Here is a 13,964-nt window from a genome sequence, read left to right as displayed (position 1 = left end):
GGCATTTAATACATAAGCATGAGATGGTAACTTAGGGAACAAGATAGATAAGCTTATATAAACCTCGGGATTATATGCAACTTCTGTATGCCAGGTGACAAATACACAATTTGAGGCACACAACATAGGAAGCATTCATTTTAAGTATATTCTCAGTTCTGCTAGAAAATAGTAAGTCAACACAAAGGTCAGTACCACAATCCAATTATTTACTGTATCGATTGTATCCTTATTCTATAATGATCATAAAAGATGTAAAAACTTAGAAGAACAAATGCTAAGCACATCTAAAAACTCTGGTATGTTAATTTTTATTAACTAACACTAGGGGTCACTAATTACCAAGAATAGCCCAAATGTCCTTCACAAAATTTGGGGAGGATTTTATATATTCCAAAGGACAAGAACGTAAAGTGCTTTAGTAACAAACCAAATCCCTTTTCAACTCATTCTAGTTATTAAATCACAGACTCTCACTACCACATTTTAAATTATTTTCATGGTAAAGGATCACATCAGAACAAGATAATTGGATTCCTTTCATAAGCACAATTAGAAAATTAAACTTTCTGCAAAATTCAATCATGCTTAAATATTAAGCACATAAATTTTTAAAGTTTACTGTGTGAGGCACCCATTTAGCTCCAGCTAAATTTTCTAATGCAAGAGATAATATGATATATATGCTAATGCTCGAATCAAACTAAGGTCCAATTTAGCATAGTCTCATGTTTAAAGTTCAAGAATCCAGCAGAAATGGACAAATATAGGGAGAACCAAGTACAGAAAACTGAGCTGATCTGATGTAGGTATTTAGATATGGGCAGAAAGATGTGTGCTGTGCTTGTCAAAAATACAAAAACTGAAATGTGTTAATTCCTTGAAAGCAAGATTAATGCAATCTAGCAGTAAGACATGCACAACAAAACTACCAAGTAGAAGATGAAAGAAAGTGATGTAATATGCCTAGGAAATCTGGAAAAGCATAGCTTTCTTCCAGCTGCAGCAAGTCAGGAAAGAATTTATGGAGACAGCATGTGAGCTGCACTCTCAAGAATGCCATCTCATCCCCATGGTCCAGGTCTACCCAGAGAACTTGCTTACACAGAAGAAAAACGAGTAGTGCAGGGCTATGAAGGTAAAGAGCAAGTAGTTCATGTGCGGATCAGGCAAATTAAACTATCTGCAGCTCATTTCTGAAATCCCATAAAGTATAGCAATTTACCCACTACCTTTATTCTTTACTGTAAAAGGTACATGTTTCTCAACTTTAGCAAAATTCTATATCTGGTTCACAAGTATCAGCATATGAGCAGATAGGCTGTAATGGTGTAAAATGCACTAAATCAAACATGCTTATTAAGCACATACTTACAAGGTTCATTCATGGTAATTTACACAATTAGTTAAATCTCAGAATAAAAAGTGTGAAACAATATAATAAATTTATTGACTTGAGATAAATGCACATAAATCTTAGTATAGGATTTTTAAATAATCTTTAGGGATATTAAACTATGGTCAGTAATCAAATAAACCCTCTATCATACATAGTTCATTTCCAGATCAAATCATTGGGAAAAAATCAGGAAAAGGGGTTAAAGCAATTTTTGTCTAGGGTGGTGTGAAGAGATAGAGAACTGCCATCCTGAAAAAGGAGTGTAAAACTGACCAAAACTAATCCTTCCATGGTGCTGGATGTTCAGTAAAGACAAACAACAAGTTGAGAGGCATATTCAGTGGAACTAGAATATCAGGCGAGCTCATCAGGCATCTTTAGCCTTGAAGCAGCAGGCTATTCCCACCCCTCACCCACCCCCAGTTCCTAATACCATCACATGGGGGGATAGGATGCCAAAATATGAATATTAGGGGGGCACATTCAGTCTGTAACAGAAACCATGCTAAAACATTAAAACAATTTTTAGAAAAAGAGGAGAGCTACCAGCAGGCCTGGCATATTCCAGATTTCACAGATGAAGACCAGACAAATTAATAAAAAAAGAAAAAAACTAAAGTGGACAAATCAGAATTGAGTTGCTAAATGCATTATAAAAAATGTCCAGTTTTAAATAAAAACTTGTCAGACATGCAAAGAAACAAGACACCCATAATGAGAAAACTGCAGATAACAGAAACGGACAGTGGTCCTGTACCTGTAGCAGATAAAGAGTGCAAAACTGCTATTACAAGTATGCTTAAAAAGTTTAATATCCAGAGGAATTAAGATTTTACACTACAGAATATTTGTGTAACACAAAAGGCGGCAGTAGAGGAGGAACAAAACAAAAAATCTGAGACATATATAAAACAAAATCGGGGCGCCTGGGTGGCTCAGTTGGTTAAGCGACTGCCTTCGGCTCCGGTCATGATCCTGGAGTCCCAGGATCGAGTCCCGCATCGGGCTCCCTGCTCGGCAGGGAGTCTGCTTCTCCCTCTGACCCTCCTCCCTCTCATGCTCTCTGTCTCTCATTCTCTCTCTCTCAAATAAATAAAATCTTAAAAAAAAAAAAAAAAAAAAATCAAGGATATAAACCAAAAATTATTAACTAAATGTGAATAGACTAAAAAACACTAAATCAAAGTGAGACTAGATAAAAACACACAACTGAACAGGTGGCCAACAGACACAGGAAAAGATGCTCAACATCAATCATCATCAGGGAAATGCAAATCAAAACTACAGTGAGGTATCACCTCACACCCATCAGAATGGCTAAAATCAAAAAGACAAGAAAAAAGTGTTGGCGAGGATGTTGAGAAAAAGGAACCCCCATGCACTCACTGTTGGTAGTAATGTAAATTGGTACAGTCACTGGAAAACACTATGGAGGTTGCTCAAAAAAATTAAAAATAGGAATACCAGATGATCCAATAATTCCACTATTGGGCATTTACCCAGGGAAAATGAAAACACTAACTCGAAAAGATGTACCCTTATGTTTACTGCAGCATTCTTTACAATAGTCAAGACATGGAAGCAACCTAAGCGGTCCATCGGTAGACGAATGGATAAGGAAGATGTGTTACACACACACACACACACACACACAGGAATATTACAAAGCATTACAAAAGGATGCAATCGGGGCGCCTGCGTGGCTCAGTCGGTTAAGCGTCTGCCTTCGGCTCAGGTCATGATCCCAGGGTCCTGGGATCAAGCCCCGCATCGGGCTCCCTGCTTATCGGGGAGCCTGCTTCTCCCTCTCCTACTCCCTCCTGCTTGTGTTCCCTCTCTCGCTGTGTCTCTCTCTGTCAAATAAATAAAATCTTTAAAAAATAAAAAATAAAAATAAGTAAATAAAAAATAAAAAAGGATGCAATCGCGCCATTTAAGACAACATGGACCTAGAGAGTATTATGCTAAGTGAAATAAGTCAGACTGAGAAAGACAAATATGCTATGACTCCACTCATAAATGGAGTCTATAAAAAATGAACAAACAAAAAGCAGAATCAGAACTATAAATACAGAGAACTAATGGTTACCAGAGGGGAAGGGAGCTGGGAGGTGGGTAAAATGGGTGAAGGGGAAAGGAAGATACATGCCTCCAGTTATGGAATGAGTAAGTCACTGAAATATAAAGAACATAAGGAATACAGTCCATGATATTCTAATAGGGATGTAATAGGACAGATGGTAGCTATACTTGCTGTGAACATAGCCTAAGGTATAAACTTGTCAAATCACTGAGTTGTACACCTGAAACTCATGTAACATTGTATCAACTGCACTAAAAAAAACCCTCACACAATTGAATTATATACTGTCCATAAGAGATACTTTATATTCAAAGCTAGATGTTGAAAATAAAAGTAGAAAAGATATATAATGCAACCAGTAACCATAAGACAGCTAGACTAGCTATATTATCATAAAACAAAATAAACTTTATGACAAGAAATATTATTGAAGGCAAAAACATTTTGTAATAATAAAAAGGTCAATGCATGAGGAAGATATATGCTATGTAATATATTCCATATAACCCCATTACAAATGGATATGGGCCTGACAGGGTCCCAAGATTCATAAAGCAAAAACTGACAAAATTGAAACTACACAATTCCAGAATTATAGCTAGATTTCAATACCACTCTCTCAATATTTGCTAAAACAAAGTCAGTTAAGTATATATGATTTGGTCAACCCTTTCAACTCACCCAATGGACATTTATAGAATGCTCCACCCCCAAAACAGAATATACATTCTTTTCAAGCACTCAAAGAACATTCTCCCAGATATAGCAAATGCTATATCACAAGTTAATTCCTAAGAAATTTTATTTATTTATTTTTTTAAGTAGGCTCCATGCCCAGCATGGAGCCCAACAAGAGGCTTGAACTCACAACCCTGAGATCGAGACCTGAGCTGAAATCATGAGTCAGACACTTAACCAACTGAACTACCCATGCACCTGCCTAATTTTAAAAGAATTTCATATTCTTCAATAAATAAAAGTATGTTACCTGGTCGTAAGAGAAATAAGAAATCGACAATGGAAAGAAATTTGGAAAAATTTCTTAAAATTGTTGCCAAATATGTGGCATACTTCTAAATAACCCTGACTTCACTGTGGGTTAAAGAAGAAATCACAAAAATGTCAGAAAGTATCTTAAAATAAATGAAAACAAACACAGAACATGTCAAAATGTATTGTGTATACAGCTAAAATGAAAATTTCTAGCTTTAGGGACGCCTGGGTGGCTCAGTCGTTAAGCATCTGCCTTCGGCTCAGGTCATGATCCCAGGGTCCTGAGATGGAGCCCCACATCGGGCTCCCTGCTCTGCAGGAAGCCTGCTTCTCCCTCTCCCTCCCCCTCCTGCTTGTGTTCCCTCTTTCACGATGTTTCTGTCAAATAAATAAATTTTTAAAAATCTTTAAAAAAAAAAAAAAGACTAGATACTATTCCCCTAGGATCAAAAAACAAGGATTTCTGCTCTCATCATATTTATTTAACAGTATACTAGGATCTAATAAAATAAAGAGCAGGGAAAAAGCATCCAGACTGGAAAGGAAGAAGTACATTTGTCTTTATTTCAGATGTTATGACCCAGTGTACAGGAAATCCTATGGAATTTACAAAAACCTAATAAGTTCAGCAAGGACACAGGATACAGATCAACAACAAGAACACAAGATACAGATCAATAACAAAAAATCAACTTGTCTTTCTATATAGTTGCAACAAGAAATCAGAAGAGGAAATTAAAAGAAAAACTCCATTCAAAATACCAAAAAGAATTCAATGCCTGGAAATAAATTTAACAAGAGTATAAGTCTGTATGTTGAAAACTTCAAAACATTGCCGGGAGAAATTAAAGATCTAAATAAAGGGACAGGTATTTCACATTCATGGATTGGAAGACTCAATATTGTTAAAGTGGCCATTCTTCCCAAATGGATCTATAGATTCTAGACAACACAACCTCAATCAAAATGCCAATAGGTGCTTCTGTAGAAATTAACATGATCCTAAAATTTATATGGAAATACAAACTTTTTTTAAACATTTATTTATTTATTTGGAGGGGTTTGCGCAGAGAGACTCTCAAACAGACTCCACACTGAGTGCAGAGCCCAATGCCGGGCTGGATCTCATGGCCCTGAGATCACAACCTGAGCCAAAAACCAAGAGTCAGACACTTAACCGACTGAGCCACCCAGGTGCCCCTGGAAATACAAACTTTTGACTGAAAATAGCCAAGATCATTTACATCACAGTTGGAGGGGCGCCTGGGTGGCTCAGTTGTTAAGCATCTGCCTTCAGCTCAGGTCATGATCCCAGGATCCTGGGATCGAGCCCCGCATCGGGCTCCCTGCTCTTCGGGAAGCCTGCTTCTCCCTCTCCCACTCCCCCTGCTTGTGTTCCCTCTCTTGCTGTGTCTCTCTCTGTCAAATAAATGAATAAATAATCTTTAAAAAAAAAAAAAAAAATCACAGTTGGAAAACTCAGACGACCCAATATCAAAACTTAATTATAAAGCTACTGTAATAAAAGCAGTATAGTACTGATGTAACAAAAGATATAGGTCAAAGGACAACAGAAAGTCTAGAAATTTATGGTCAATTCATTTCAACAAGAGTGCCAAGACAATGCAATAGGAAAAGAGTCCTTCTGGTAAAACAGTGAAGAGATTATAAAATGTGGTATAGCCATAAAATGGAATGTTATTCAGCCATAAAAAGGAAGAAATTACCGATACATGGATGCTATGGCAAGGATAAACTTCAACAATATCATGCTAAATTAAAGAAGCCAGACACAAAAGTTTGTGTGATTTCATTTATAAGAAATATCTAGAAAAGACAAACATCCTAGAGATAGAAAGCCACTCAGTGGTAGCCTGAGGCATGGGAGAGCAGCAGGAATGAACACAAACAGGCATGAGGAAGCTTTCTGAGCTGATGGAAATGTTCTAAAACTGGATTGTGAGGGCTGTGCAACTGTGTAAATGTACCAAGAATCACTGAAATGTGTGCTTACTGTAGGTGAGTTTTATGCAACATAAAATTCTACCTCAATGAAATGGTTTTTTTAAAAAGGAACAATCAGGGGCGCCTGGGTGGCTCAGTTGGTTAAGCGACTGCCTTCAGCTCAGGTCATGATCCTGGAGTCCCGGGATCAAGTCCCACATCGGGCTCCCTGCTCAGGAGGGAGTCTGCTTCTCCCTCTAACCTGCCTTCCTCTCATGCTCTCGGTCTCTCATTCTCTCTCTCGCAAATAAATAAAATCTTAAAAAAAAAAAAATTTATTAAAAAAAAAAAAAAGGAACAATCAGGAGTTCCCCATCCCTAGAGGACAGAAGCAGGGACTGAAGGAGCTCCTATCAGGATGCCAGAGTGGAAGAATCTGACCCCATTGTTGGTTCTAAGAGCCTGTGGCCTTTTGACCCAAAGTGCTGGTTTATGTACTTCTTGTGGCTTTGCCCAATTGCTATTCATAGGGTCCTAAAAAACATGTGACTACTCTTCCAAAGATTTCACTTGCAAACACTGAACATGGAATGTTTTCACCTTTCGTCCTGTAAAGGCAGCTCGATGAAGCGGTGTGTCTCCCATGTCATTCAATACATTCACTTCTGCACCAGCCTGACAAACATGAAAACTTTAGATATCTTCCACATGTCAAGAAATACACAAAGATGAAAAGAATTCCTTAAAAAGATATTAAATATTTTTTAAAGAATTTATTTTTAAGTAATCTCGACACCCAACGTGGGGCTCAAACTTAGAACCCTGAGATCAAGAGTTGCATGCTCTACCAAATGAACCAGTCAGGCACCCCAAAAATACATTAAATATTTCAAAACTAAAATAATGTTAATATTCATTGGTTGTCACTACTAAAATTCAATTCAATTCATAGTAAACAGTAAAGCTTCCTGAAAGGTAAAAGTCTGATAGGTAGAAGAGTAAAAAGCTATTTTCCTTAAAAAAATGTACAGACCTTCACTCTACTTTAGAAACCCCCATATTGAAAAAAGAACTGTCTGAATGAAACACAAATTTTCTCCACCAATCTAGTAAGTTTTCAGTGAAGAAAAAGATCCCAATATTTAAACATACCACCCAATTTTAAGACACAAAACATAATTTCAGAAATACCAATGTGAAAAATTATCAGAGAATTGAAAAATGTGAGATCTTAAATCATATGGTGCTCATTAAGAGATTCTGGCATCATTTCTGAATTACTTAGGATGTACTTTGGTTATTTTTTTAACTGTTATATTAAAAACTAGTATCTTCACATTAATTCATACATTCACTTTTGCAATTTTAAAAAGTCAGAAAAATCAAATGACTAAAAAAAATAGAATTTTAATTAATCACCAGGCTAACCTAATTCATGTACTTAGCAAAGAACAATTAAGTGTGTTAATGTTAAATAAGCCATTATGGTTAGTCGGCTTTTCTAAGACTTTCACAATTTCCATAACAGCAATATTTATTTTATTCATTTAAAAAGTAAAGCTATAAATATACCTTTAACAGATCCTGAACCACTTGTCTATGTCCAAAATAGCATGCCAGATGAAGAGGTGTCCAGCCTAAATTAGACTTACTTCTTCCTAAAAATGGAAAAATATAAAGCATTTTTGTTATTTAGATAATTTTATAATAAAATTTCTCTTTACCATGGTACTCCCATACACTGGCCAATCTCCCCTTCACATTGCACTGCTGATGAATGAGAGGCAAGAGACAGGACACAGTAAGAAGTGTAACAAGTATAATGGATTAGAACCCACAAGACCCAGATTCTGATGCCACCTTCCTAACTCCATGTCCTCATTTTTAAAAGGGTGGTGGGAGGCGTCATGGGAGTTACATTCAAAGTAGATGATCTCTAGTTGGCTCCACGGTTCTGAGTCTCTAACCATCTCACAATCATCTAGCAAAGATCTGGTTCTCTCAGCACAGTATTTCATGAAAAGCACCTCTGCGCCATGTTAGGACGGTGGATGGAAAGAGGGAATGGATGAAGAATCTTTTCTGCACCATTTGGAAAGCTGTTAGCTCTGCAAACAGTGACAGCAAATGGAGTCCTGACTCCAGATAAAATCTCAAGTAATGAGGATATTGGTTACCAGAGTGGTAGAGTCCAGCTACTCTTAACAAGATAACAAGAACCAAAGTTAAGAGCAACAAAATGTCGGATCCTTGCTGAGGAGAGGTATAGAATAATTGAGTGCAACAAAAACATAACTATACAATTCAATTCAGAAGAAAAAAAAAAACATAGGGCACTATAGCTTAGAGCGGAGATAGCTCCAAAAGGTTATCAAAATTCCAAATCAGGCTTAAGAGCATGCAGCCTATCAAATTCCAAAGCTCAGCACCCTGGAGGGTCTACCAAAGCCCAGGAGCATGCTGCCACCCAGGGGGCACTCCTCAGGAGTAGCTAGAGGTTTAATGGCTGCCCTCATTTCCTGGATTTCAGATTTTGAGCCAACAGAAACCCCAGGCACCAGCCTCAGTGCACCCAGAACAAGCCTCTGACAGCTCCCTGAGGGACCGCTGCCACTAACAGTGTCCTGTGATTGTTTGCCACTTACCCAAACACCCACAACTGTTTCCTCTAAAATGTATGCCCTCTAGAACCTGTAATTCCAGAGTGAATAAATTCTAGAGGCAGTCTTTTTTTCATGGAATGTTTCTTTTACCTTCTGTCCTTAACTGAAACCTAGCTCTTCCTGATGACAAGGACCCTCCTCTAACCCCCAGGTGGAGCCTCCCCAGATAATTCCCACACCCACTGGACCTCACACAACAGAAGCCATGCGAACTTCCCCATCAAAACCCAATGCTGTCTCTAGTCAAGGACTCCACTCACATTACAACCCCTCTTGAGACTTCTGCCATTAAACCTCAAACACCTTGTCTGCTGCCATCTACCAACCTCCCACCAGCTCACCCCTCACCAAGTACCTCCGGGGGACAGTCTTTCTCCCCATGCAAACCGTGCCACTGTCCTAGGGGTGTCTACTACTTATTTGGTGTCCTGATCTCTTGGTTTCTCAGCTTCCCTCATTTCCCGAAAACTTTGCCTCTGCTTGATGTTACATGCCCAGCCCTAGGGCCAGAGCCTGGATGTCATCATCATCTCTGACCTCACAAACTCCCCACTTTCTAGCCTGTTCACACAGGTATACTCCAGACTTGTTCAATTAAATCAGCCCTTCATTCCTTAACCACTTCTCATGTATGTAAACACCTCCATCTTTACTTTCTTCAGTAAATCCATCATTTTGACCCCTCACTTCAACTTCTTTGCCTGTCCCCTCCATAATCCTGTTGCAGTAGCCTACAAAAACCCCAAAGCCTGATAAGTACACTAGCTTGATTTTTCTGTAACTATACCCAGGTTCGCTGAACAGTGGTAGAAGAAAAATAGCAGAACCCTGTGGACTCATGGCACTTTAAACTCAGCATCTCCTACTTCAGCTAGGCTCTAGACAAGCTTGGCAATCCTTCTTATACTCTTCAGGTGTCTCTCCTACATTCCACAACATGCACTTCCAGTCACCCCTGTTCTCCTCAAGCCTCTTACCCAAACAAAGGGCCTCAGTCTCTCAGCTTCACAATGAGAAGAAAGGCTTTCATGGAATTCCTGGGGCTTCCTGGAGCCAAATCTACCACCACACCACTATCTACAGGCATTCTTCCATCCTTCCCTTCTGATGTTTAAGATTAATCCAGTTCCTGTATCCTGGATTCCATCCCTTTCTGCTTCTCAGGCACTCTTCTCCTTTATCATCCACCTCCCCCTCTTCACTTATGAGTAAGGAGGAAGTAAACACTCAGTCTCTTCCATCTTACAAGCAAGAGGAACAAAAGCCCTCTCTGATCCCATTCTCCCTACCAGCTACTGTCCTCCTCACTCGCCCCTCCCGCTCTGTCCGCACTTACTCTTTCCACCCCCTTCATTCCCGTCAGTGCCCCACCCGCCATGGCAGGCCAGGTTCATCTCCCACCATGTCATTCAAATGGTCCTCAAGTTTTAATCCACAAATGCTGTCACCAAATACCAGGGGCACTTTTCAGCTGCCACAGCACTATGGCACTGGACAGCACTGGACAGCATGGCCCACATGCCTTCCAGGCTGCCACAGCCCTGCACCCTACAGTGTTTCTCTCCCTGTTTCCCTGCTTTGGCACTTCTCTCGGGATCCTTTGCAAGTTCTGCTGTCCGATGAGTCCTTCATTACTGGTATCTCCAATAATGGTATCTCCTGACCCTTTTCCACTGCTTTCACTGTTAATGTACTACTGACTTCAAAATCCATATTCCCCTTTCAAACTCTTTACTAGACACCTCCATTTGGAGGATACAAAATACCTTGTGCTCAAAAAGTGCAAAGCTGAGCTCACCTGTCATTTTATATGTACACTGTTGACCCCTGAACAACATGGGTTTCGTTTTGTTTTAAAGATTTTATTTATTTAGTTGAAAGAGACAGAGATAGCGAGAGCAGGAACACAAGCAAGGGGAGTGGGAGAGGGAGAAACAGGCTTCCTGCCGGGCAGGGAGCCCGATGCGGGGCTCAATCCCAGGACCCTGGGATCATGACCTGAGCCGAAGGCAGATGCTTAACGACTGAGCCACCCAGGTGCCCACAGCATGGGTTTTGAACAGCATGGGTCCACTCACATACAGATTTTAGTCGATAAACACTTTAAATGTATTTTCCTTGTGATTTTAACATTTTCTTTTCTCTAGCTTGCTTTATTATAAGAATACGGTACATAATACATATATGTTAATTGACTTATCAGTAAGGCTTCTGGTCAACAGTAGGCTATTAGCAGTCAAGTTTTTGGAGAGTCAAAGTTCAATGTGGACTTTTTACTGTGCCGAGGGGGTTGGTGCCCCTTCACTCTGTGTTGTTCAAGGGTCAACTGTACACACTCACTAAAACTACCTCTTCTTCCCCACATTTGTTTTTACAATGAATTGCCCTTATTCACCTTGTTTCTCAAGTCAGAAAAAGTAACACCCTTGCCCCTTTTCTTTTTCACCCCCCACATTCAGTTAGTCCTATTGATTCTACCTCCTAAATGTTAATTATACCTACTTGTTGTTATTTCCTCTAAGTTACTGTAACAGCGTCTGAACTGGTCTCCTCACATCTAGTGTTTCCAGGTAAGATTCTGGACCAAAAAATCAGAATTTCCAAAATCCTACATTAAAATACTTCATTTTTTATACTCTTTACTACTTACCATGGATATACAAAAAATTTTGTACCCTTATCCTAGAAATACTGGCCTTAACCTTCAACTGCAGGTCAGTGCTTCCTTCTCTTTCAACTTGACATCAGTAATTCCTTCCAACCAATAACATCTCTATGTTGATTGTTAAGCTTTAATTCTTGAAGAATTATAGTACACTTCACCATTTTTTTCAATTTCTCAGGGTTTGGAAAAACAAATCAGATAGAAAAGAAATCCTAGAAATGCCTAGCACAGGTGATCCCCATGGGGAAACACTACTCACTACCCCATCCCACCTCTCCCTATTCACTTCACCTGGTGTGCCATTCCTCTACATATATCCTTTAAACTGCCCTTAAGACAGAGGCTGACTGACAGGTATAACAATGAAATTCTGAAAAAGCATTCACATCTGTTTCATAGTTTTACATTCCAAGTAGACAACTTTCCACAGATTCACCTGAAACAGCCATAGGTGAGGGTGGGAAAGGTAGATAATACAGGGTTATTAGGATTTTCAAATGCCAGGAATGTTTTTAGCTTTCAAAATAGCATCCCCAGATAAAGATTAAGAAATGGTCTTTGTCGGGGCGCCTGGGTGGCTCAGTTGGTTAAGCGACAGCCTTCGGCTCAGGTCATGATCCTGGAGTCCCTGGATCGAGTCCCGCATCGGGCTCCCTGCTCGGCGGGGAGTCTGCTTCTCCCTCTGACCCTCCCCCCTCTCATGTGCTCTCTCATTCTCTGTCAAATAAACAAATAAAATCTTAAAAAAAAAAAAAGAAATGGTCTTTGTCAAAGCACCAGAAGGATTTTTAGAATTCCTTTAGCATACCAAAAACCAACTCATTTTCTCAAAAACTCAGATCATAGTTTCCTCCCTGCTGCAATCCTTCTCCACTGTGGGTGAAGCCATAAGGTTTGTGGCCCTAGGACAGGAGAAGAATGTGACATAGCAGAATAAAATATGCATCTGGGACAGAGGACTGGGAGAAAGACACAAAGGCAGAGACATAGCCCTCCTGTTCATGAGCCCAGAGAGCGAGATAAATTGAGGGAACACCACGAACAGGCAAGTGGCATCTGGGATGACAGGAAAAGATCCCCCAGCAGCCACCTGCAGGGCAGCCACAAAGTGACAGCCAAGGACCACCATTTGTATGACAGAGACACGAGTTTGACTTTGCCCCAGGTTCAGCTATAAAAGCTTAAGGAGCACTAGAAAGAAAAGGGCCACAGAGGAACCAAAGGCTATATAGACACACATAAACAAGGCTCACCCTTACATTTAAAAGCCACCTTAGGGGAGATGGGGCAAGAAGAGTTGAGAGGCTCTGGAAGACCATTTATCAAAAAGCAATTGAGCTTGAGGTATCCAAAGACTAACATTAAGTTTTCCATACTTCAAGAATGAGAAGGTGCGGGCGCCTGGGTGGCTCAGTTGGTTAAGCGACTGCCTTCGGCTCAGGTCATGATCCTGGAGTCCCTGGATCGAGTCCCGCATCGGGCTCCCTGCTCGGCAGGGAGTCTGCTTCTCCCTCTGACCCTCCCCCCTCTCATGTGCTCTCTCTCAAATAAATAAATAAAATCTTAAAAAAAAAAAAAAAAAAAAAAGAATGAGAAGGTGCTTGTTGAAATATCAGTCATTTTGGAAAATAAATTCTATTTCTCTGCACACCTGAGTGCAATATTTACAACCTTGCTACACAAGATGCATTAGGATTTGGCTGCTGCTTACCTATCCAACTTTATCCCCCACCCCCCTCCTGCCTGTAGGCCCTTGCCACCTAGGCTGCCTCTCGCCTCAGGACCTTAGCACATGCTCTACCTTCTCCCTTGAACATTTTTTCCCTTTTCACCTGGTTAGTCCTACATACTCTTCATAGATTACCTTAGAATCATTTCCTCTAAGAAGCTAATCCTTCTAGTTCCAGTTTCATACCTCTCCAATGGGATCTCATGACACCCTGAGGTTCCATATTCTGGTACATACTGTGTAGTACAGACTAGTCTGATCTGTAAATCTACTACACTAGTCTCAGTGGGGGCAGGGATCCTACCTAACACCACCTGCAAGGTACTTCACAGGACTCTGGGCATATAGTAAACACTCAAACCTGCTGCTTTAACTACAATACCCTATCACAGCATGCATCTTGTAACTGATAAAACTGTCATGGACCCTAAACCTTAAGACTAGATCTCAATTTCTCTGACTTAGGGAAGACTACAAGAGACCTTTTA

General features: G+C 39.9%; 1 protein-coding gene across 4 annotated transcripts in view; it reads right to left on the bottom strand.

Annotated features, from left to right (window-relative positions):
- Positions 1–13,964, bottom strand: part of OSBPL1A (oxysterol binding protein like 1A) — a 223,953-nt gene that overhangs the window by 190,732 nt on the left and 19,257 nt on the right. For 2 of the 4 annotated variants that reach the window (XM_045886910.3, XM_045886911.3), the window contains exons 3-4: positions 7,992–8,077; positions 7,020–7,094 (exon numbers count right to left, since the gene is read on the bottom strand). In XM_045886910.3, coding sequence (XP_045742866.2) covers positions 7,020–7,094; positions 7,992–8,077 — 161 coding nt within the window. The remainder of the gene's footprint in view (positions 1–7,019; positions 7,095–7,991; positions 8,078–13,964) is intronic. The other 2 variants (XM_064577797.1, XM_045886912.3) reach the window with 1 other exon arrangement.

Source organism: Mirounga angustirostris, unplaced genomic scaffold (genome assembly GCF_029215605.1).
Source record: "Mirounga angustirostris isolate CCGP_5_RB_7025 unplaced genomic scaffold, mMirAng1.0.hap1 SCAF_14, whole genome shotgun sequence".
Lineage (NCBI taxonomy): Eukaryota > Metazoa > Chordata > Mammalia > Carnivora > Phocidae > Mirounga > Mirounga angustirostris.
Note: the sequence above shows the minus strand (reverse complement) of the source record. Positions and strands in the feature narration are given on the sequence as shown.